The sequence below is a fragment of the Chiloscyllium plagiosum genome, unplaced genomic scaffold (assembly GCF_037043375.1).
Source record: "Chiloscyllium plagiosum isolate Xiang-an unplaced genomic scaffold, Cpla_swu_hap1 HiC_scaffold_1, whole genome shotgun sequence".
In the NCBI taxonomy this organism is placed as follows: domain Eukaryota; kingdom Metazoa; phylum Chordata; class Chondrichthyes; order Orectolobiformes; family Hemiscylliidae; genus Chiloscyllium; species Chiloscyllium plagiosum.
Window position 1 is genome coordinate 122,879,252 of NW_028270139.1, and position 23,858 is coordinate 122,903,109.

At 41.1% G+C, this 23,858-nt stretch overlaps 1 protein-coding gene across 9 annotated transcripts in view; it reads right to left on the minus strand.

The window, feature by feature from the left end:
• The window catches only part of znf532 (zinc finger protein 532), a 222,107-nt gene that overhangs the window by 13,843 nt on the left and 184,406 nt on the right, over positions 1-23,858 (minus strand). For all 9 annotated transcript variants that reach the window (XM_087990306.1, XM_087990325.1, XM_087990312.1 and 6 more), the window contains one exon: positions 20,563-20,675. In XM_087990306.1, the coding sequence (XP_087846432.1) occupies positions 20,563-20,675 (113 nt within the window). The remainder of the gene's footprint in view (positions 1-20,562; positions 20,676-23,858) is intronic.

Here is a 23,858-nt window from a genome sequence, read left to right on the forward strand (position 1 = left end):
AGTGGTCTGGTTTGGCCAGAATTCACTTGGGAGTCTTTGACTCAATTTGCTTTACTGATGGGCAGTGAAAAACTGATGAAAACCAGGAAGGGTTTATTTTTATTATTTCACAACCAAAATAGCTTAGCCAGACAGAAATAGCCCATTCTCTAACGGAACAGTGGGGGATATTTCTATATCATTTTCAGTACATTGAAGAATCATTCATGAGTAACCAGATTTTTCAGAAATACACTCTTACACTGAAGCAAGTACTCATTTCCTCTGTCACTGCAAAAAACAATCTTTCGATTTTGCTCAGTATACATCATGTGGATTGCATAATAAACTTTAAGTGTAGCTGCATTCTGTGCATTAAGTGAGAGATATTTGGTTTGGATTCACTGTAACTTTAACAGCAAATATACAAGCCTAACTGTGAGGATATATATGTGAAGGGAGGTCTTAACAAATTCAAGGCTTTCTTCTGGGTAACACATCTTGGGTGAAAGTGAAGCAGACTGCAATGATCAAAAATCGTTCTTCAGTTTGGAGATGCATGGATCAACAAGTATTTGTGATCTGATGCCACTACAACAAATTAAATGTACGGCTTTTTATGCCCATTCCAATGATCAAAACAGCAGCAATGCAAGTGACCAAAGACAAAAAGGTGAATATATTTTATCATCTGTACCGAAATGCAAAAGCTTCTAAACCACTTCAAATGGGTAGATTAATAGACTGAAATAAATAGACACATTCGTTTTTCCCCGCTTTAACCTTTTATTACTGTCAAGACTGTAAACCAATGCATTTATACAAAATCACAAAAATGATCTCAACATTTCAGCTTTACTGTATTTAATAGAGGATTGGGTCGATACAGCATTCTAAACAAACCTTGCTGGATTGTATACAATTTCAGTGAAGTAAAGCACTATGGCTGTGCTTTGCAAATTATTTTCCATTGTGATTAATTTTAATCCACTGTCACATTCTCAATCACATCATTTCTACACTGGCTCTTCAAATGAGCACCATAACCCAATAGTATTCTCCTGATTTTTCCCCTATTATTTCTATTTAAATAATTCTCCAAAGTCCTTTTGAATGTCTCAAATGGACCTGCCTCCGACACATTTGTTTGTTTTGCAAATCACTGTAAATCTGTGCCCTCTTGATCCTTTTACCAATGTGAACGGTTTCTTCCTATCTGTTCTATCCACATCTTTCATAGTTTTGAAAATGGCTGTTAGAATTTTCTCTCAGCCTTCTTCTCTCGAAAGAGAACAGTCACAATCTCTCCAATCTATCTTCTAAGCTGGAGTTTCTTATCCTTGGATCAATTCTTGTTAATTACTCCTGCAGTCTTTCCAACACATACACATCCTTTCCTCAGTGTGGCACTAAGAAATGGACTCAAATTCGCTAAGGTCTAACAAGTATCTTGTAAAAAGTTCAACATCACCTCCTTGCCGTTATACTCATGACCCTATCAATAAAGCTGAGGGTGTTGTGTGCTTTATTAATATCACTCTCTATCTGTCCTGCAATCTTCAATATCTGGACACATATACGCACTCTCCTTCTGCACCCCTTTTAGAATTAAATTCCTCATTTTATGCTTTCTGTCCATGTTCTTCCTACCAAAATGCACTACTTCACATTTCTCTGCATTGAACTTCATCTGCCATCTATCATCCACTCCAGCAACTTATTTATGTCCGTTCGAGAGAGTACATGTCCTCCTCACAGTTTGCAGTACTTCCATTTTTCTTATCATCTGCAAACTTTGAAATTGTCCCATGTACATCAAGATCTGGATCACTCACAACCCCTGAAAACTCCATTATAAACTTCCTCCAGCCCAAAAAATATCCATTGACTATAACTCATTGCTACTTATAACTCAGCCAGTTTTGTGTCCACATTGCTAATGTCCCTTTTAGTTCAGAAGCTATAACATCCTTCATGAGGTGGTTGCATGGCACTGTATTGAATGCCTTCTGAAAACTGTTGAAATTGAACATGATCGAGGATGCCAGTAGTAACTTCAGTATATAAACTCACAAAGGCCATCAATGCCTTCAAGCATGAGGGTTTGTCCCTCCTCAAATTGAGTTGCTCACATTAATTTGTCAACATTCTCCATCTGCTTTATAATGACAATACATGCTGTGAATGTTAGCAATGGAATCAACACAGACCCAATAGGAGTGAAAACTGGCATCAAGCAGACTCAGGTGGCCAATTCCTGCTCCGAATTCTTGTATTCTTGTGCTGGGCTCTTGTGTTCCCACTTCCCTCCCTCAACCGACTCATTCAGCAGTCTCTGCCTGAACTCCACTCCACCACTCACTGAGCAGCATCTCTCCCCAAGAGTGACTCTCCACTCAGTCAGCAAGCCCTCTCCTACTTGTTTCCTCAATATGTGCTTCCTGTACTCTGCCAGCCCCACCTCATTTACTCAGCAGACTCTATTTCTGACAGACCCTCCTTGCCTAACTTGCCAAATCTTGCAGAAGTTAGTGCAAAGCTTCCCCTCTCACTCTCTCCAAGCTTGGCTCAGAGAATGGTCAACAACAGAGTGTGCCCTTCAGCTGAGATAATTGATGGCAGCCAGATCCAAACTGATCGGAGGCTCCTTTGGGCCACATGCCAAGGCTCTCACTATTGGAGAGTCTGCAGGTTGAGACTGTCTGCCCAACTTTGGCTGTTTTGGGAGGCAGCAAGTGGGGTAGAGGAGTTTGAGAAAAGGTGAAAAGGGCGGAATTTCATTATCCAAAAGCTGGAATTCTGGCACAAATGTTTCAACCCTCAGGCAGCCTAATTGCCAGTTTAACAGAAATAGAAATGCATCTTCTACAGCAACCCGGAAAGCATACTGAAAATAGCTTTCATTTCTCCAGCACAAAGTTGTTCTTACTTGGAAACAAATAGCATTTATTGTGCTTGTTTGGTCACCAAATTTGTTTAGTGGGTCTGTTGTCTGTGTCAACAATCCTGCTGTTTCTTTACCCCAGAGGTGAGCAACATTTATCGTGATGATTGTGTCATCAAATCTAATTAGTGTGATTGCTTTTCATGGCAGCAGAGGTCTAGAATGTTAGAGGCCATCAGTGCTCTGCTGATGGAAACATGCTGATTTAATGAGATCCTTCAGGACAATTACACTGTTGCTAAAATTTAGTGACAGCTTGGTGCTAGAAAAGAAACATGAAACTTGTAACCTGTGTAAGGAACAAAATACAATCAAAAACCATGAGGAATACAGAACGTTTAGAGGGGAGCTGTAAAAGCACATTAAAGAGTGGGAAGGGACTTGTGGCCCACTTAAAGTTGAATCCTGAATTCTTCTGTAGGTACATGAGTAACAAAAGGGTGGTAAGAAGAGGAGTAGGGCTGTTTAGAGACTAAAAGGGGGACTTACACATGGAGGCAAGAAGCATAGCTTATGTTAATTAAATTTTTTGCATTTGTCTTTGTCAAAAGAGGTAGATGCTACCCTTGATTACAAAGGAGGCATCTCTGTCATTAAAATGGTTCAAAATTAATAAGAAGGGAGTGGTGGATAGACTATAAGTACCTAACATGTGTAAGGCAGTTGGACTGGATGATTAGCATCTGAAAATATTGAAGCAAGAGGAAATGGAAATTGCAGGGCCAAGGGCCATCGTCTTTTAATCTTCACTAGACTCACAAGAAGTACCAGAGGACTGGAGAACTGCAGGCATTATACACCCTTGTTCATAAAATGTTGTAAAGGGAAGCCCAGCAATTCTGCACCCTGGCCCGGGCATCTCAACTCCACCACTAATACTGTTTTTAAATGTAATTGATGCATTGAGCAGGGGGTCAGCTTCAGAAAGCGGGAGCAGCCTGGCTACTGCCAGAGGCAAAAGCAGGTAGCAGCCATGATGGAGGCTTGTCTCGCTGAACATTACAGAGAGTTGTGATTGCAGCCAAATCCATCAGCAAAATCAACCTTCCTTCCACTGACTCTGTCTATACTTCCCACTGCCTCAGAAAAGCAGCAAGCATAATCAAAGATCCTTCTCTCTTCCATCAGGTAGAAGATACAAAAGTTTGAAAACATATACCAACAGATTCAAGAACAACTTTTCCCCGCTGTTATAGAGTCATAGAGATGTTCAGTATGGAAGCAGACCCTTTGGTTCAAGTCATCCATGCCGAACAGATATCCTAAATTAATCTAGTTCTAGAACTCTTCTTATTCATATACCCATCCAGATGACTTTTAAATGTTGCAATTGTACCAGCCTCCACCACATCCTCTGGCAGCTCATTCCATACACACATTACTCTCTGCATGAAAATGTTATCAGACTTATGAACAGATCTCTCATACATAGAGAGTTGATCTTTCTCTGCACCTTCTCAGTGGCTGTCATACTACAAAGCATTCTGTTTTATTACCCTGATGTACTTACGTAAGGTATGATTTATCTGAATAGCATGCAAAACCATACTTTCCACTGTACACTGCCCACAATAATTAACCAAATCAAATCATAGAAGGCAGCTGATCAGAGGGCCGGATAAGAAGAGTTGGAACTTGGAGGGATGTGGTGATGCCAATACAGAAACATGTATAGTGCTGAGTTCAGCAAGAGTTGACCCATGAAAATTCAGTCTTGTACACTGTCAAATGTCCCCAGACTGAATCAGACAGCTGGGCATTGATATGCATCAGACTGTTTGGGTTCACTGAAAAAAAGTTTAGAAGTCACCTTTCCATCAGAAATTCTCCTTAGCTAGCTCCTTACAGAGATTAATGGAACATTAATTTGAAGCAAGCTGATTTCCTGTTCCCTTCCTTCTGCCAGCCCTTTGAAAATTCCAAATTACTCCAGAATTTGGAAAGCTCGATTATCATCTGGGATTGCAATTTTTGCAGATTGCAGTTTCAATGGAGTAATGAGAACGAATGTTAGTTTTGCATCATCATCACCTCAAAATCCAAGCTGACATTCAAGAATAATTTACACTGGCACTGCACTGCTCATTTGGAGTGTATTAGAATCAAACCAAGCAACTGCATCTAATTCAAAATCATTCTCAGGCCAATCTGTCCTTGTCCTTTAATATATTGCCTGGAGAGACGCACAAAGTAGATTCTTGCTATATCTTTAGATTGATTGAAAAAGACAAATAAAAGACAGTTCCCGCTATGCCAGTCTTACTCAATACACAGTGGTGCTTAGAGGCAAGGTCTATCCAACCTGTTCGGATTCTGACGATTCTACCTGACTGTTCTAATGAAGGGTCAGCATATTAAATTTACTCCTCTCTACACAGATACTGTCTGACCTGCTGAGTGTTTCCAGCATTTTGTGTTTTCATTTCCATTCTGCCATTAGGTTGAAAGTGACAAGAACATTGTGCAAAGATAACTTCATACTTAAATGGTGACATAACCATAACCATAAATATACTCAGAACTTAAGAAACAATTGGAAATATAGTCCATGAACTCAAAAGACTCAATTTAATGGCATTTATCAGTTATCCATTACATAGAAGCATGATAAACAAAATATATCCAAGACGTGTATAGAATATAGCATGAAAACGGAGGGCCAGTGCTCCACCGCTTTGGAACAGAGAGCCTCATAATAAACACTGAGAATCTGGTGATGAGCAGTACACATTCCTCTGTTGTCAAGTACTGATAGTTCATCTTTTCACTGACAGCGCCAAATGTCAAAATGCAGACTTCTGATATATAACAAACTTAATAAAGTGGGAAATGGATCATGACTGGAATGTTGTGCAAAACTAAATTACGTGGATGTAATGATTTTACTCTCAAATAGAATTGATTTGAAAGACAGCTTAACTAATCTTGTGCAATTATGCAGAAGTAATTGTTCTGAAGGCTTGCTTTGTAGAGCTGGCTATTCAGTATATGTAAAGAAAATGAAGACTGAGGCATTGCACGTTGGAGTGGAAAGCATAAAGGTGAATTAAGAGAGGTTTATAAAATTAAGAAACAAAGAACAGCCAAGGAAAAACTATTGCTTCTGTCATTTGGAGTAACGGATGTACAGATTAAACGAAAAGTTGATAATTAATTTAAACAGGCAAGGATGCAGAGTTTGGAATGTGATAACAAATAGCCAATGAGACACAAAGGCCTTATTGCACAGCAAGTTTCTGTGGTATTATCTTTGATTGATAAATATGGCAAGGAGGCAATGGTCTAGAGGAGAATTCCTTGTCTGTCTGCAGTCTCCGACTTGGCTGGCTGTACCATCCTCATCTAAAGGGCTCGGCTGCCGTCCAACTGAGTGGGACTGTGCTTTGTGCTCACTTCATTCCATTCTAATTGAGTTATAGCCTGGCATCTCCCTGCAATGGCATTTCTTCCATTCCTGCATCATTATATCCAGTGTCTCCCAAGGATCTATCGTTGGCTACTCTCCTATTTTTCACCTACAACTAAGCCTTGGCGATATAATCTGAAATCATGACCGTGGGAGCATAAGATATAGAAGCAGAATTAGGTCATTCAGTCTGCTCCACCATTCCAAAATGATATCGTTCTCAGTTCCACTCTCCAGTCTTCTCCCTGTAACCCTTGATCCCTTTACTAATCAAGAATCTACCTTGGTCTTAAATTTACTCAATGACTTGGCCTCCACAGCCTTCTAAGGCAATCAGTTCCGCAGATTAATCACCCTCTGGCTAAAGAAACTCTGCCTTGTCTTTGTGGACGGCACGGTGGCTCAGTGCTGCCTCACAGCTCCAGGGACCTGAGTTTGAATCCAGCCTTGGGTGACTGTCTGTACATTCTCCCCATGTCTGAATGGATTTCCTCCAGGTGCTCCAGTTTCCTCCCACAATCCAAAGGTATGCAGGTTAGGTGAATTGACCATGCTAAATTGTCCATAATGTTCAGGGATGTGTAGGCTAGGTACATTAGTCAGGGGTAAATATAGGGTAATAGGGGAGGGGAATGGGTCTGGGTGGGTTACTCTTCGGAGGGCCAGTGTGGATTTGTTGGGCCGAAGAGCCTGTTTCTATACTGTAGGGATTCTATGATACTCTATGAGTTCTGAAGGATCATTCCTTCACTTGAGGTGTGCCCTTGATCCTAATCTCTCTTACAAGTGGAAACAACTTCTTGAGATCCACTCTATCCAGGCCTCTTATTATTCTGTAAGTTTTAATCAGATCCTCTCTCAATGTTGTAAACTCGAGTACTGACCCGGAGTCCTCAAACCACTCCTGATATGATGGTGTGTGGGAGCCTCTACATTGGGCAGGGTAAGTGTTTAATACTGAGAGGGAGGACCTTCAAAGGGCAATTGTACCTAGTGCAGGTAAAATACAGCTGTAATCACAAAAAACCGTACATGAATCTTCACAGTGACCGACAGCATGGAGTACAAATCCTAACCCCAAACACTTTTGATCACATGATGCAATATTACAAATCAAATCCACCAGCAACGTACTGCAGCCAGGAAAGATTCCAAGGTCCCATAGCCTGCAAGTGGTGCAGGAGCTGCACACCTCACACTTTGGGCCATAAACATTGTGCAGCTCTAAGGATAGCAAGCCTTTGCACCTTCATTCTTGTAGCTGCAGCTAACATGACATTTGTTTACACAGCTGATGATGAAAAGTGAACATATATTTACAAATGCAGGAAGTTTTTCCAAAGAAGTCTCATCTGCATCAGCTAAGTGTGTCAGATTGTCTTTATTTCCATCTTCGACTCACTCTATCTCAGTGCAGTCCCAGGCTTTATAGCTAGGGTAGAGGAAGCCTGCCACACAATGGAGCCTATTTGCCTTGGTGTTCCTTCCTTGGCCAACTGCAGAGACATGTCAGTGAAGGGCTCAGCAGCAGGAGCTCTGAACTCGAATGTAGCTAATGTAACCACCGAGGTGTCAGTATCTGAGCTGGTGGGAGTTACAGGACAGGATAATGCATTGAAGAAATGAGATAGATGTTTGGACATGTTAACAGCAAGTTTACAAAGGCACTAATGGGGTGCAGCACATCAAAGGATAATGGTTCTATCTTGGCTGCTGAGACACAGAGGTTTCCACATAACCACTGGAATAGTTATGGCCCTCACCATCCAGGGCAAGGATCCTACCCTCGTAGGGGGTAAAGAGATGAATGCAGAGCACCCATCACCCCTCTTGGCTTTATCTCATCATCATCAAAGAATTCCCCCAGTGTGGAAACAGACAATCGACCCTCCGAAGAGCATCCCACCCAGACCGTATCCCTGTAACCCTACATTTTCAATACCTAATGCACATAACCTACACATCCCTGGATACTGTGGGCAATTTCCCATGGCCAATGCACCTAACCTGCACATCTTTGGACTCTGAGAGGAAACTGGAGCACCTGGAGGAATCCCATGCAGACACAGGGAGAGCATACAAATTCCACACATATAGCCGCCTGAGGTTGGAATTGAGCTCAGGTCCCTTATGCTGTGAGGCAGCAGTGCTAACCACTGAACCACCGTGCCACCCCACCAAGTGTGGTTTTCTACTGGAATGAGACAAAGGGAGGGATTGAGTGAGTTGAAAGTGAGTGGGGCAGCTGTTAGTGCTGGTGCAAATGAGAGGAAAGGTGATACTTTGTCCTGAATGAGTTATAGCAGGCAGCGCAGGGTTAGTAGTGTGGGAGCTTGGGGGAGTGAGTGAGGGAAGGTGTTGCCTACAATAGTGAGAGTTGTAGTGTAGGAGCTTTGCAGGGAGTTAAATGCTGTAGCAGCATTAGAGTGAATTGAGAACTGGCAGATGGTGGCACTTACACCCGTAGGTCATAGGTCATTGAACTTCTGGCATTGTTGCTCGTTCCTCTGGGCAGAGGAAATAGCAATCACCCAGGTGGCAACATCAGATCAGGCTAGCAGGATGTTGTATCCTCTGCCAATCCTGAGTGAAGAGGACAGACCTCCTCTGTACTGCCAAGTCCACCAGGACTTCCAGGTCCCTTAGAGCAAAGCAGAGTGCCAATCCTCCTCTGTCCTCCATGACCTGGGCAATTCTTAAGGTGAAGGAACAGTGTAGGGTAACCAAGTGAATATCACTGTCAGAGAGCAGGTACAGCTCGAGTAGGCTGAAGCGTTAGCATATTATGTGACACAGAAGAGGTGGTTGTGGTTTGTTTTTCGCAATTTTTATACAACATAACAGCAGCAAATTTTGCAATCTTCTCAAACAGAAAGTATATGCACTGTTTTTCTGATACAGTAAACTTTTGATTATCTGGCACTTATGGGACTAGGAATGTGCCAATTGATCAAATATTCCAGATAATCAAGAGGTCCACATAATTAATGTAAAAACACACACTAAGTAATAGGAATATAATGCAGGAGGTACACACATCACTGTTACACTTTATTTATAGCATAAACCACTTAAATAATAATGCAACTTTGCCTTGAATAGAACTCACTGGCAGAGAACATTCTCATTCACACCCTCGACTAACTACTCAGACATCACAGTAGATCGCGGTATTTGACATCTCGTGTGGCCATTTGATTGAACAACAAGTATATTTGCAGTGAGGTAAATAAATTTTAAAATTGTAGTAATTGGACAGAATTATGCATTAAACTTTACAATATTTCAGATACATAAATTTTGCCGCTTTATCAAGAGTGCCTGTTCATAAGGTGCTAGTTAAAACAGAGTTTGCTGTATTTCAAAAACATTAATATTGTAATCTGTGATAATGAAGACAAACACACAGAGAAAGAGAGAGAGAGACACACAGAAATATGTACAAAAAATCACATATTTGTAGAGCTCTCAGATCTGTACTAACCTGTGCTGGCAGGTGTAGGACAATTCCTTTGCAGCACAATCCAACACTTCCAATGCAATTCCCCACCAAAAGTTTCCTCCATGCTGCCTTATGCTGCCAAACTTTACCACCCCTAATTCAGAACTGTCAAATTCCTTCCTTGCCTAAGTTTCTCCAAGCCTGAAACCATTTTCTTATCATTGCCTCCTCTGCTTCTGCAGACCCTTGAAACGGAGATCGCTGTCTTCCACTCTGGAGTTGTGGTCCTGAGGTAAGCAAACAGTCCAATAGTGGATCCACAGATCTACCAGGTGGTATTTAAAAAAAGGTGGATGGATGGTGAGTACCAATGTATCACCAGAACATCTAATCTTCCCATCCCAGCCCCACCCAAGCAGTGCTGAACACCAGATATCTATCTGAGACTGGTTCACTTTGCATTCACTCTTGAGATCTCTCCTCAAAGTGTCAATTCATATATGATATAAAAATGTAAAGAAACACCCATGTCAAACTCACAATTTTCTGAAATAGAAGAACTGGATCTCAAAGCACAAATCAAAATTTCAGAATATCTTGTCATAAAATTGAATTTTGAAGCAATCATTGCAAATCAAAGGCCTTGATGTTCTTACCTATGAACATTCAGATTGTTATAAAACAGCAAGTTCACACACTGCTGAGAACATAATGATCTTGTTTAATTTTTACTCTTTTAAAAACAAACCTGTTTTGTTGCTATGAACTTGGGAAAAAGAAGGAGCTTGCCAATAGGCAGGTTGGCTTTTAGTCTGGGAGACCAAAGGAAGTGGAGTGAATGGTAGGAAGTCTAGATTGGAGTGGTGCTGGAAAAGCACAGCAGGTCAGGCAGCATCGGAGGAGCAGGAAAATTGACATTTCGGTCAAAAGCCCTTCAACAGGAATGAGGCAGGAAGCTTCCGGGAGAGATAAATGAGAGGGGGAATGGGGCTGGGGCGAAGATAGCCAAGAGTACAGTAGGTGGATGGAGGTGGGGATGAAGGTGATAGGTCAGAGATGAGGGGGGAGCGGATAGGTGGGAAGGAAGATTAGCTGGTAGGACTGTTCATGAGGATAGTGCTGAGTGGCAGGTTGGAACTGGGGTAAGATGGGGGAGGGGAACTTAGGAAACTGGTGAAGTCTACATTGATGCCCTGGGGTTGAAGTGTCCCGAGGCAGAAGATGAGGCGTTCTTCCTCCAGGCGCCGGGTGGTAAGACAGTGACTTTGGAGGAGGCCCAGGAAGTGCATGTCCTCGGTAGAGTGGGAGGGGGAGTTGAAATGTTTGGCCACAGGGCTAATTGGTAGGAAGGGTTACTGGCTGTGGAGGACAATGATTGGACAAAAGGAAAATGGCTGATCAAATAGGTAAATGGGGTCTCAGGAAAGAGCAGATTAAAGGGGAGTTAATAGGAAAGGAGCTCAAGAGTGTTGGATGAAAGTGGCAAGAGAGGTGAAAGGTGAACAGGTGCACAAGGATATGGTCAGTAAGGACTCAGAAAGGAGACATGAGAGGCAGTATAAAGGAGCACTGTATAAATGAGGGGCACAAAACCAAATAAGGAGCCTATTCATTCATTAGAAGTTGACATCACTAGGTGGGCCAGTATTTATTGCCCACACCTATTACCCAGATGGCAGTCATGAGTCAACAATGTTGCTGCGAATCTGGAGCCACATGGACAGAATGAAACCAAAAGTGAAGCAAGAAAAGTAAACAGAAACAGAAATTAACAAAAGAGAAATAGATGTAGAGAAGTGAAAGTGAGAAAAAAATGAACTTGACAGGGAAGACACTGAATTTTCTGTAAACCATATTTGCTCATCCACTGAAAATGTGAAAATTTGTTTATATTTCTACTAGCCATTTCTAAATAAATAGTACAGTTCATGTACAATTTAATTTAAAAAAAACTGCTGTGTAATCTGGCTGTAAGACCTCTGTTTTCGGCTGTAAATTTAAAAGCATAAATTTAGATAAAGCCAATGTTGTTTAACAATTTAGTAAAATTGTTAATCTGTGCTGAAGCAAAAACAGAGATTGCTAGAGAAGCTGAGTGGGTCTGTAGAGAGAGAAAAATACACTCAACATTTCAAGTTTAGTCTGACTTATGAACTCAACTGATATGTGGCAAAGTTTTTATTGTGAATGTCCTTTTATTGGGCATAAGTATGTTTTTGCTCAGACTAAGTTATGGGCAGAGTGGAGAATCTTCCTCACAACATCCTAAATTATGTTTGGATTTAAGGCCCAGAACATCTCCTTTTCAAATTTTCATATCAAATGTATTTACTTTATGGTTCCTAGGTACTGTTACACTGTTTAACTATTCACATTTAACTTCTAAGAACAATTACTGTACAAGTTTATTGGTCTGAAGGGGCTATTAAATTGGCTCTGGGTGGAGCCAAGTGGTTCTTTAGCTTTCAGGGGAAGCAGTGTATCAGCCATGATGCTGGTGAATAGTAGAGTTGGCTTGAGGGTCCAAATGGCCTACTCCTGTTCCTAATCCTCATGGTCAGTGCATACAGTTTCCCAAATTCCTAGTAATTATACATGAATAAATTTATTTCTTGCTACCATACTTGTTATCCAGGATGTCTTGACCACTAAACACTAGATATGACCAAGTTGAAGCAAAGTTAAAGAAGGATTTACAGCAGAGAACTATCGCAAACATTACCACATTCTGGGAGATGTGGCAACTATCACAAGGTACCAGAAATGGTCATTTGGGAAATTACTACAATAATAACAACAGTCTCCATCTTTGTTGAGCAAGTATCACATTGACCCAGAAAAACTTGCAGGATGTAATGCATAAACCTTTTTAGTTATTTGTCACTTGATTTTCCCCTACCTCAGTTTACCTCTGTGTGAAGTTGACCATTATTAATACTTTGTTACTTTATTCATTTAGTGGATGAGGACATTAGATTTGTCTCCTCTTCCTTCTCCTGCCTCTGTTTAGGTTATGTCGGCATCACAGACTAACAGTTCACACATGGAATGAACTTCCTGAGAAAGTGGTGGATGCAGGTACAATTTTAATGTTTAAAGGACATTTACAAATATAGGTGAATAGGAAAGATTTGGATGGATATGGGGTAGGAGCAGGCAGGTGGGATTAGTTTAGTTTGGGATCATGTTTAGCATGGATGGGTTGAACCAAAGGATCTGATCCTGTGTTGTATGACTCTATGACTATGTGTTCTGCCAACATTTATATGGTTAGTATAATCTAAACCAGAAGTAACTTGTTGATATGGTAGTCCTGATAATGAAAAAGATATAAACGGAAGTGATCTAAAACTAGGTCTTGAAGATTTCCAGTGATGGCTATATTAATAATTCTTTTCCCAACTTGTTCCACTGCAGGATTGTCTTTCAAAAAAAGAATTATTCACAAAGTGTCTTGGATTCAAACTGTCCTTGTAGGTTCTGTGGATGGCTACCTTGTGTTTTGTCATTGCCAAAGGGCACCAAAGAATGGTTTCTGTCAATTCTCACCATTCTACATTTTCTAGAAGACAGGCAGTCTACTACACCACCTGTTTTGACTTAGTGATTGCCATTCCCATCCTTGGATCAAGGATGTGACTCTAGTGTATTTCCCCATACAGGGAGAAAGAGAGGACTGCAGATGCTGGAGATCAGAGTCAAGAGTTTGGTGCTGGAAAAGCACAGCAGGTCAGGCTGCAGCCGAGGAGCAGGAGAATCCATGTTTCGGGCAAGAGCCCTTCATCAGGCTCTTGCCCGAAAGGTCAATTCTCCTGCTCCTCGGCTACTGCTTGACCTGCTGTGCTTTTCCAGCACCACACTCTGGACTATTACCCCAGAGATTGGTACAGAATCGTGCGGTAGCTCTTTAGATAGCTTCATTCTTAGTTACAGGACTTGCCCAGGAATGGACAAAGATGTACTTAGCAAGTTACGACTCTGATACTTGTGTTACAACAAAAAGGATTCTTTCTTCAAAATCCAAGAATCTGTTTGCTTTGGATGTTGTGTGCTGAATAGGAAATCTCCATTTAAATATTTTTTTAGATGTAAATCCAGGTATGGTTATATATCTGCTTGTGGGAAAATCTGATCACAAAAGATTATTTTTGTTGGTATTATAAATGATAATATTTTTGGCATTAAGTGCCACCTTCTGTTGATCCTGTTATGTTTGCAATTCCAGATGGTCACCTTGTGATGAATTGTTACAGTTTTGAATTTTCTCGAATGTGCAATTATCTGAGAATTGCCAGACCATTTCTTAAAAACTTAATAGGAAAGTCAAGAATATATGTACATCAAGAAGTGCAAAGGTCCCCAACCTGTCTCTAACCCCAAGGCTGTCTGGAGAGAACATATCTAGGAAAGGATAATTCCTTATCACATCTCACTCTCTGTCTTCTGTTAATGCAAAAGTGCGAGATCCAACTTATAAAAATAGGAGCAGAAGTACGTCATTCAACTACTCGAACCTGCTCCAACATTACAGATCATGGTTGATCATCTACCTCAAAGCAATTTTCCCGTGCTGCTCCATATCTCTGAATTTAATTAACATCTAGAAATCAATTGATATCCATCTTAAGCGTACTCAATGACAGAAATTTTAAAATGCTCTCTATGTTTATAGTAGCGAAGTTTGAACAAGAATTTTTCTTCCCACTGCTGGGGTCTGCCATAAGATTCCAATACCATAATAATAGCCTTTTTATTCCTTAGCTCCAACCTAATAGACTCAACATTTACACAATTCCCAATTGTTCTATTGTTATGATTAAAAAGCTTCTTAATATTGCCAAGTCTCCTTCCATTTCATCATTCTATTCTTCCTGAATATTTTATAACTAGGAATATTTAACTCTCAGCCCTGCCTCAAGCTAAGACATATCTCTGCTAAAGCTATTGCATCATACCCCATCAATAATAATTTTATTCCAATACTTTCTGCATTAGTTGATCACGCTATTTGATTGCTTTCCTTATTTTCTCTTTTCTTTCCTATATCCATTTGCTATCCTTTCTGGTTCTCCATATAATCTTCCCCTCCAATCTCATATTACTGAACAACATTTTATCAGTTGAAATATATAGTCATTCATTATAGATGTGCAAAATGCACTGGATCATTTTCATTCTTAATATTTGCACAAATTGGTTGATCATCGTCAAACTACACGGTAATTTTATCAAAAACATTTGCTGACAACATTTGGTATTGTCTGAAATTGCTTCAATAACTAAAAATGATGGGAGTCATCGTAAGTAAATAATTCATCATAACCCCTGGTAGCTAACTCTTAAAGTTGCTATAAAACAATGTATTTATTACTTATGGATTATTGAACTTAACTATTTGATTTCTGTCTGCCCAATAAATCGGACAACAACAAAAAAGCCAAAATGTGGGCATGCAATAATAGGGGAAGCATTTTGGATTGAATTATGCATAATACCCATGCTCTTACTCGAGTTTGGGCTCTAACCTAATGTTTCGTATTGACACCAAATAAGCAGTTCATTGAACTGGACCGTATTTCAAATGAATGGAAACCTGCAACACAGGACACAGGACAATCAGCATTTCACTATAATGGGAAGCCAACAAATTCTTCTCCCTAATCCAAAGGGAGAAATGATGGCATAGGGTTAATTTAACTGGAACAGGGATCCAGAGTCCCTGGAAAATGCTCAGAGGCTGTGGGTTTGGATCCCACCAGTGAGGCTGGAGGAGTTCAAAATTCAGTTCACAAAATCTGGAGCTGACAGCTAGCTTCAACATTGGTGCCCATGGAACAATCATCAATTGCACGAATCCATCTGGTTCACCAATGTCCTTTTGGGATCGATAAACTTACAAGATCTGGCCTATTTATGACCTCACACCCATGGCAATGCAGTCAATTCTTCGTGAGCCACTGGGGTTCAAGAGCAATTGGGCTTGGGTGACAAATGCTTTACCTTACCAGCAATGTCCAAATTGAAGAATAAAGGGAAAAAAAGTCACTAACATTCTGTCAACATCAGGCTAAAAGTAATCAACCTATTTATTATATGAGTAGCACACTACTTGAAATGATAAAAATTGACTCCGTCCATGAAAGAAAAATACAATCTTTCATAGAATGTTGTGTTGCACAGATCCTTGTGGTGACGCATTACAACTTCCTCCATGATTTAATTACTTATGTTGGCAACATAATTCTCGGGTTCCAGAAACTGGCCTAAAAATATCCACACGCTGTGCATTAAGTCAGGATGCCTTTCAATGAAATGTTGTCAATCAGCTTCAAACCCACAGTGGGAGATGTCCATACTCCATACTAAACTTTTATATTCTGGGATTGTTTTTAGTGCTTTAAGCTAAACGTGACTCACTTATCTGCTTCTCAAACTTTTTATTCTTCTAACTATTAAAAACAACAGATTTTCTAAGACCTATGTTTGTTTTTACATCAGTGCATCGCAGAGGAATGGCGGGCAGCTGCTACTCAGAGCTGGTTTCCTTTCTGTCAGATAACTATTTTATTGCAAATCCAAGCTGAAAGGACAATAGAATGTCAATCTACTGCAGTTCTGTTGACTAAAGTTTGCCTTCTTTTTATTTTAAATTACTACAAGCCCCCCCTAGGAAACCAGGGTTTAAACATTTTCATGGATAGCGCTCTGTGCATATCTATGGCATCTCACTGGAATTTTAAACAGGAAAAGGATAATTTAGCACTGACCAAGCCAGGCTTTTAAAGGTTGCAGAGCAGCACTCTGGGGGGGGGTTTAAACTAACTCTGCAGGGGCATGGGAACCCAGACTGTAGCTTTAGGGTGCAGGACCTGGAGTGTAGGGAGGTTAGGAACATGGCATCAATTTCAAAGGAGGGTGCCTGTAAACAGGAAAGTGGTTTGAAGTGTGTATACTTCAATGCAAGAAGTATACGAAATAAGGTAGGTGAACTTGCAGCGTGGGTTGGTACCTGGGACTTCGATGTTGTGGCTATTACGGAGACATGGGTAGAACAGGGACAGGATTGGCTGTTGCAGGTTCCAGGGTTTAAATGTTTTAGTAGGGTCAGAGGTGGGGGTAAAGAGGGGGAGGTGTGGCATTGCTTGTCAAAGATAGTATTACAGCTGTGGAAAGGACGATGGATGAAGACTCGCCATCTGAGGTAGTTTGGGCTGAGGTTAGGAATAGGAAAGGTGAGGTCACCCTGTTAGGAGTTTTTTACAGGCCTCCTAATAGTCCTAGAAACGTAGAAGAAAGGATTGCGAGGATGATTCAAGAGAAGAGTGAAAGTAATAGGGTGGTTGTTATGGGGGACTTTAACTTTCCTGATATTAATTGGGAAAGCTATAGCTCAAGTTCGTTAGATGGGTCAGTGTTTGTCCAATGTGTGCAGGAGGGTTTCCTGACACAATATGTAGATAGGCCAACAAGAGGTGAGGCCATACTGGATTTGGTTCTGGGTAATGAACCAGGCCAGGTGTTAGAATTAGAGGTAGGTGAGCACTTTGGGGACAGTGACCACAATTCGGTGACCTTTACTCTAGTGATGGAGAGGGATAAGTGTGCACTACAGGGCAAGAGTTATAGATGGGGGCAGGGAAATTATGATGCTGTGAGGCATGACTTAGGATGTGTGGCCTGGAAAAGTAAGCTTCAAGGCAAGGGTGTAATTGATATGTGGAGCTTGTTCAAGGAGCAACTATTGAGTGTCCTTGATAAGTATGTGCCCGTCAGGCAGGGAGGAAAGGGTCGTGTGAGGGAGCCGTGGTTTAATAAGGAATTGGAATCCCTTGTTAAATGGAAGAGGGCGGCCTGTGTAAAGATGAGGTGTGAAGGTTCAATTGGAGCGATTGAGAGTTATAAGGTAGCCAGGAAGGACCTGAAGAGAGAGCGAAGAGCAGCAAGGAGGGGACATGAAAGGTCCTTAGTTGGTAGGATTAGGGAAAACCCTAAGGCTTTCTATAGGTATGTCAGGAATAAAAGAATGACTAGGGTAGGAATAGGTCCAGTCAAGGATAGTAGTGGGAAGTTGCGTGTGGAGGCTGAAGAGATTGGGGAGACACTGAATGAATACTTTTCGTCAGTATTCAATCAGGAACAGGACATTGTTGTCAATGTGAGTACTGAGTCACAATTAAGTAGAATGGATGGCTTTGAGGTATGTAGAGAAGAGGTGTTGGAAATTCTGGAAAGGTTGAAAATAGATAAGTCCCCTGGGCCTGATGGCATTTATCCTAGGATTCTCTGGGAAGCAAGGGAGGAGATTGCAGAGCCATTGGCCTTGATTTTTATGTCCTCGTTGTCTACAGGAGTAGTGCCAGAAGATTGGAGGCTAGCAAATGTGGTTCCCTTGTTCAAGAAGGGGAGTAGGGATAACCCTAGTAACTATAGGCCGGTGAGTCTCACTTCTGTTGTGGGCAAAATCTTAAGAGAGAATTGTAAGGGATAGGATTTATGAACATCTGGATAGGAATAATGTGATCAAGGATAGTCAGCATGGTTTTGTGAAGGGCAGGTCGTGCCTCACAAACCTTATTGAATTCTTTGAGAAGGTGACTAAGGAGGTGGACGAGGGGAAAGCAGTAGATGTGGTGTATATGGATTTTAGTAAGGCATTTGATAAGGTTCCCCATGGTAGACTACTGCAAAAAATATGGAGGTATGGCATTGAGGGTGAGTTGGAGGTTTGGATTAGGAGTTGGCTGGCTGGAAGAAGACAGAGGGTAGTAGTTGATGGCAAAGGTTCATCTTGGAGTGCCGTCACTAGCGGTGTTCCGCAAGGATCTGTTTTGGGACCATTGCTGTTTGTCATTTTTATAAATGACCTGGAGGAGGGGTTAGAAAGTTGGGTGAGCAAGTTTGCGGATGATACGAAAGTCGGAGGAGTTGTAGACAGTGAGGAAGGATGTGGCAGGTTACAGCAGGATATAGATAAGCTGCAGAACTGGGCAGAAAGGTGGCAAATGGAGTTCAATGTAGCTAAGTGTGAGGTGATTCACTTTGGTAAGAGTAATAAAAAGATGGGGTACTGGGCTAACGGTCGGATACTTGGTAGTGTGGATGAGCAGAGGGATCTTGGTGTCCATGTACACAAATCTTTGAAAGTTGCCACCCAGGTAAATAGTGCGGCGAAGAAGGCATATGGCGTACTGGCTTTTATTGGTAGAGGAATTGAGTTCCGGAGTACTGAGGTCATGTTGTGGCCACATCTGGAGTATTGTGTGCAGTTTTGGTCGCCATACTATAGGAAGGATGTGGAGGCACTGGAACGGGTGCAGAGGAGGTTTACCAGGATGTTGCCTGGTATGGTAGAAAGATCGTATGAGGAAAGGCTGAGGCACTTGGGGTTGTTTTCATTGGAGAAAAGAAGGTTTAGGGGTGACTTGATAGAGGTGTATAAGATGATTAGGGGTTTAGATAGGGTCGACAGTGAGAATCTTTTTCCTCGTATGGAGTCAGCTATTACAAGGGGGCATAGCTTTAAATTAAGGGGGGGTAGGTATAGGACAGATGTTAGGGGTAGGTTCTTTATTCAGCGAGTCGTGAGTTCATGGAATGCCCTGCCAGTAGCAGTGGTGGACTCTCCCTCATTATGGGCATTTAAGCGGGCATTGGATAGGCATATGGAGGATAGTGGGCTAGTGTAGGTTAGGTGGGCTTGGATCGGCGCAACATCGAGGGCCGAAGGGCCTGTACTGCGCTGTATTCTTCTATGTTCTATGTTCTATGTTCTATAGGTTACCAGTTGCCAAAAGACTTTCGGATCCTATCCAAATGTACATCAACATCACCAGCAGTACTTCTCAAATACCTGATACATTGGTCAATTTTAACTGTGCATCATCATGAGCTCCAGATCGCTACTTCTGTCTAATGGCCAACTCCCCACTGCTGCTAATGCCACCTCAAGATGCTTGTCCAATACATTCTGCTTTGCACATTATCAGTCACAGTTAGAGACAAAGACAGATAAAAATTGGAAAGCAGTAAAGGGTTAAAAGGTGGGAGAAATGAGATGAGATAGGAAGGAAAAGGAGGAGAAGGAATGGGGTAAAGGAGTACAGAGTGATAGACCCTCAGCCTCCTTACAAATATTACTCCTATCCTTCCATTTCAGTTCAGCACTCACAGGATTTCAATCAATAAGGCCATCTCCCATCATTCTCTTTTGTTCATCATCACTCACCTTCCCTTAACCTACTTCTGTTGGATCAATCTCTGGAGGAAAAAGAAAATCTCCACGTCATTAAAATTGCATTCTTGAACTCTGTGATACTTAACCTTTGGCCCCTCTTTCACCACTCCTCCTCAACTCAAACACACACTCCAGTTTCCAATCTCATTCAGTTTCCCCACTGCAGCCCCATCTTTGCTCTCTCAAATATGTGAAGGGTAAACTGGAGTGCACCATACACACATAAACACTGCAACATCTCTACTGGTCTAAATAACAGTCAACTGCTCTAGGATCATTACAAAGAGTAAAACTAACCCAAGCTCCTTTTTTCTCTTCTGCAATCCTAAAGAAAGTATATGCAACTCAAATTCTGCCTTTCACTCTCTATAGATGCTGCTGGACCTGCTGAGATTTTCCAGCACTTTCTATTTTTAGCCCTTTTCTCTTCTATCTGAGATCTGCTTAAGCTATTCTCTCTCGCTTCCTCTACCCTCAACTGACTGAACTGATAAACTCACGGAACTTTTTGCCTTCATGAGAGGGAGCATCTGTTCAATGTTAACAATTGCACCTACCAGCACGTGTATACTTTTCTGATGCCTTTATGCTTTATGCGATTGTGCCGGCAGAGACTGTGCGAAGAGCTGAAGGATTTTTCACATTGACGACATGGGTGCTTCTTCATTTGCTGTAATCAAAAGGAAACATTATATCATCACTATTGATCTTCACCTTATAACTAGCAAGAACCAAACTAATCTTTTAAGCAATGCATTTTCTTATCAAACTAAAGAGCAACACAGCAGCATCTGCAGAGAGTGAAACAAAGTTAAGGCTTCGGTCTTATATAACTCTTCTTCCAAAAAAGTCAGAAGAAATCATATCGGACTTGAAACTTTAACTCTGCTTCTCCTTTTATAAGCGCTGCCAGACTTGCTGAGTTTCTCCAAGACTTCCTGTTTTTGTACCCACGGAACTTTGTTTTTATGGCAGAGACCATCTGTTTCTTTCAAACTCCAGATATTAGGTGTTAATTATGCTTTTAGTTTTATTATCTTTAACATTCCCAAAACATTGTTTCTTCGCCTCCATCAAATTATGTTTCAGGTGCACACAATTTCCAGACTGACATAATCTACTCTAAGGTCTTGGTAACTGGCACTTGCAAATATACTGAATGGCTTCTCAAATGAAGGCCATGATCAGACAACCCATTATCCATTTGAGAATTTCCCATTAGTTTTGTCAAACCAAAATACAAGGTTTCCTTGGTGCATTTTTCAAAAAGATTTAACAGTTCTAAACTATTTAATTAAATATATACATACATCTTACTGTCCAATTAACTAATTTGTATTCATCAAGAGGAAGTAAAGCTCAGGATTTTTGAATGTTGTATGCAAATTCTGTTAAACATTATAGAAATCATCCGATTATGCATGGACACAATTGGCTGAATGGTCTCGACTATATCATTCCAAGATTCTTTGTGTCAGACTGGTGTGCAGACATGTCTCATCAATCAACTAATTAAACCATCAAAGAATACTGGAACACTTCATAGTATGTTTCCTTCAGGAGTAGAAAATTTTGATTTTTTAAGAAAAGTATTATATATATTTTTTATGTTTTAAAAACCAGATATCGAGGGAACTGTTTAGTAGTTGTTCTTTACCTTCAAGGGCTTTGGTAAAACAATACAGAAAGCAATCCTCTCAGATGCACAGGAGCTCAATGTTAACATAATTTTAAACTAGAATACAGAATAATTCATCTGTGCTAGATTTTAAATCAAACTTACAAATTTGCTTACATATAAAACAAAATTAAAAGTGTGGAGAACACTCTGAATGTGTGTCAGGGTTGTTAATATATCTGCTACAAAACCATACCTAGTCAGTTCTGCTATAACATGGTGGCGTCGTTCTCGTGGAACCCCCTGTTATAAGAAAATTGCATTACAGCAGCACCATTTAAACTAACGGGGCCAGAATTGCATTATAACTAATACATGCTTTAAAAATTTACACTTTAGAAACAGTGCCTCCAATTTATCATTTGCATTATAGCAAATTCTCATTGACGAAACATGCATTATAGCAGAATGACTTGTATACATACTGGGGGAAAGGTTCGTTCAAGTAGTGCTGCTAGTAGATTCACCAAACAAGCATTTTACAAGCCATGGACTGTGCTGTGTTCCTCAGTGAACAAAGCCATCTCCTGGCTCATGGCTGTGTCTGCCCTCAAGGAATCACAGGAAGTCTAGAAGCGCTATACTACCAAATTCCTGCCCCTCTGCGTACGTGCAAATTCACAAACGGAGTTTCTTGTTTCTGCTGCGAAAACAGAAGTACATGTTTGTGAAGGAAGAGCAAAGAAGGTTGGGAAGTGGGAAGAGAGCCTACATCACCCAGCATTACTACACTCTATCGCAGTGCTGGCGACCAACTGAAGAATGGCATTAGCAGAAATCCAATAGCAAACTACTGTCTAAATGGGATATTGTAAGATGTTCAGATAAAAGAATAAAACTGCAATGTTCTTTTTTTAAGCAAACACATAAGGTGGAATCTTCCTAACTTCTGAATGGTGTGACCAATAGCAAATTAGTTGAAGAAATACGTAAGAACAGAATATGAGATTCCCTACATTGAGAAAAAAATGCCCTATTTGCCACTCAAAAGTATAATAGTGAAATGAGATAGGGGAGACAGGGACCTGTTTGCATTCATAGACATCTCATCATTACCTCTCATTCATAATCAATTTCCTATATTCCCATACAATGAAGAGAAACTAGATGCCGACAATTCCCAACATGAAAGTCAGAGTGAATATTTGGCACCTCCATTTCATTGCTTGCTCCATCAGGTCTCCATCTGGGCCAGTATTTCAAAAAAAATCTCTGGGTTCACTCCATGGGCAGTGACTGCCTGCACCTTTTGGTCATGCACTAGCCTCACCACAATATCATGGCACGTCTCTGACTCATTTAGAATAGGGTTCATCACTTCAATACAGCACTTTGGACAGCACAAACATCTCTCATTGCAAAGCTGCAGCTAGACAACTTTGTATGCAAGGACAGGCACCCATCTCACGAACTGGAACACAATGCATCTCAGAGAACTCAGCTTGCTTTCTTAACACGCACCTACTTGGATGCTCACTGTCTTGCCTTGATTTGCTTTTTTGCACACGGCCAGCACATTTCGAACTCTCAGCCAACAGTACTGCTATCTTAAATAAAAACAGAAATTGCTGGAAAATCTCAGCAGGTCTCAGCATCTGTGGATGGAAACCAGAGTTAATGTTTCAGGTCCAGTGACCCTCCGTTCTGAACTTCAGCTCAGAACCTTCTTCAGAATGTTTTCAGCTCTGAAGAAGGGTCACCGTACCCAAAAGGTTAACTCTCGATTTCTCTTCAAAGATGCTACCAGATCTGCTGAGTGATGTGGGAGGTTGGAGAAGCCAAAGTTTCAATAATCCTGTCACATTGTTTCAGGTTTCTAGCATCCACATATCTCTCTTTTTTCAGTACTGCTGTCTAACATTATCTTTTAGTTCCAATAAAAAGCTAGGCAGCATGCCATTGTTGATTAGTTGGGGGAGAGAGGAGGTCTTGCTATATAGCACCATGATATGGAATATCACACGCACAGCATGTGCCAGCAGCTAACATGGTAAAAACACTTCAACCAAGTCAGTCAAGCCAAGGGAGACCATCAGCAAACAGGGGTTGTTGTCACAGTCAAGGACGGCATCCGATTTCAGTTCAGAAACTTGGGACATGTTCAGTCTGCTGCTTAGGTCAGGAGTTCCATATTATTACTGCCCAACAAGTAGGCCACAGCCAGTCCTGCAGATG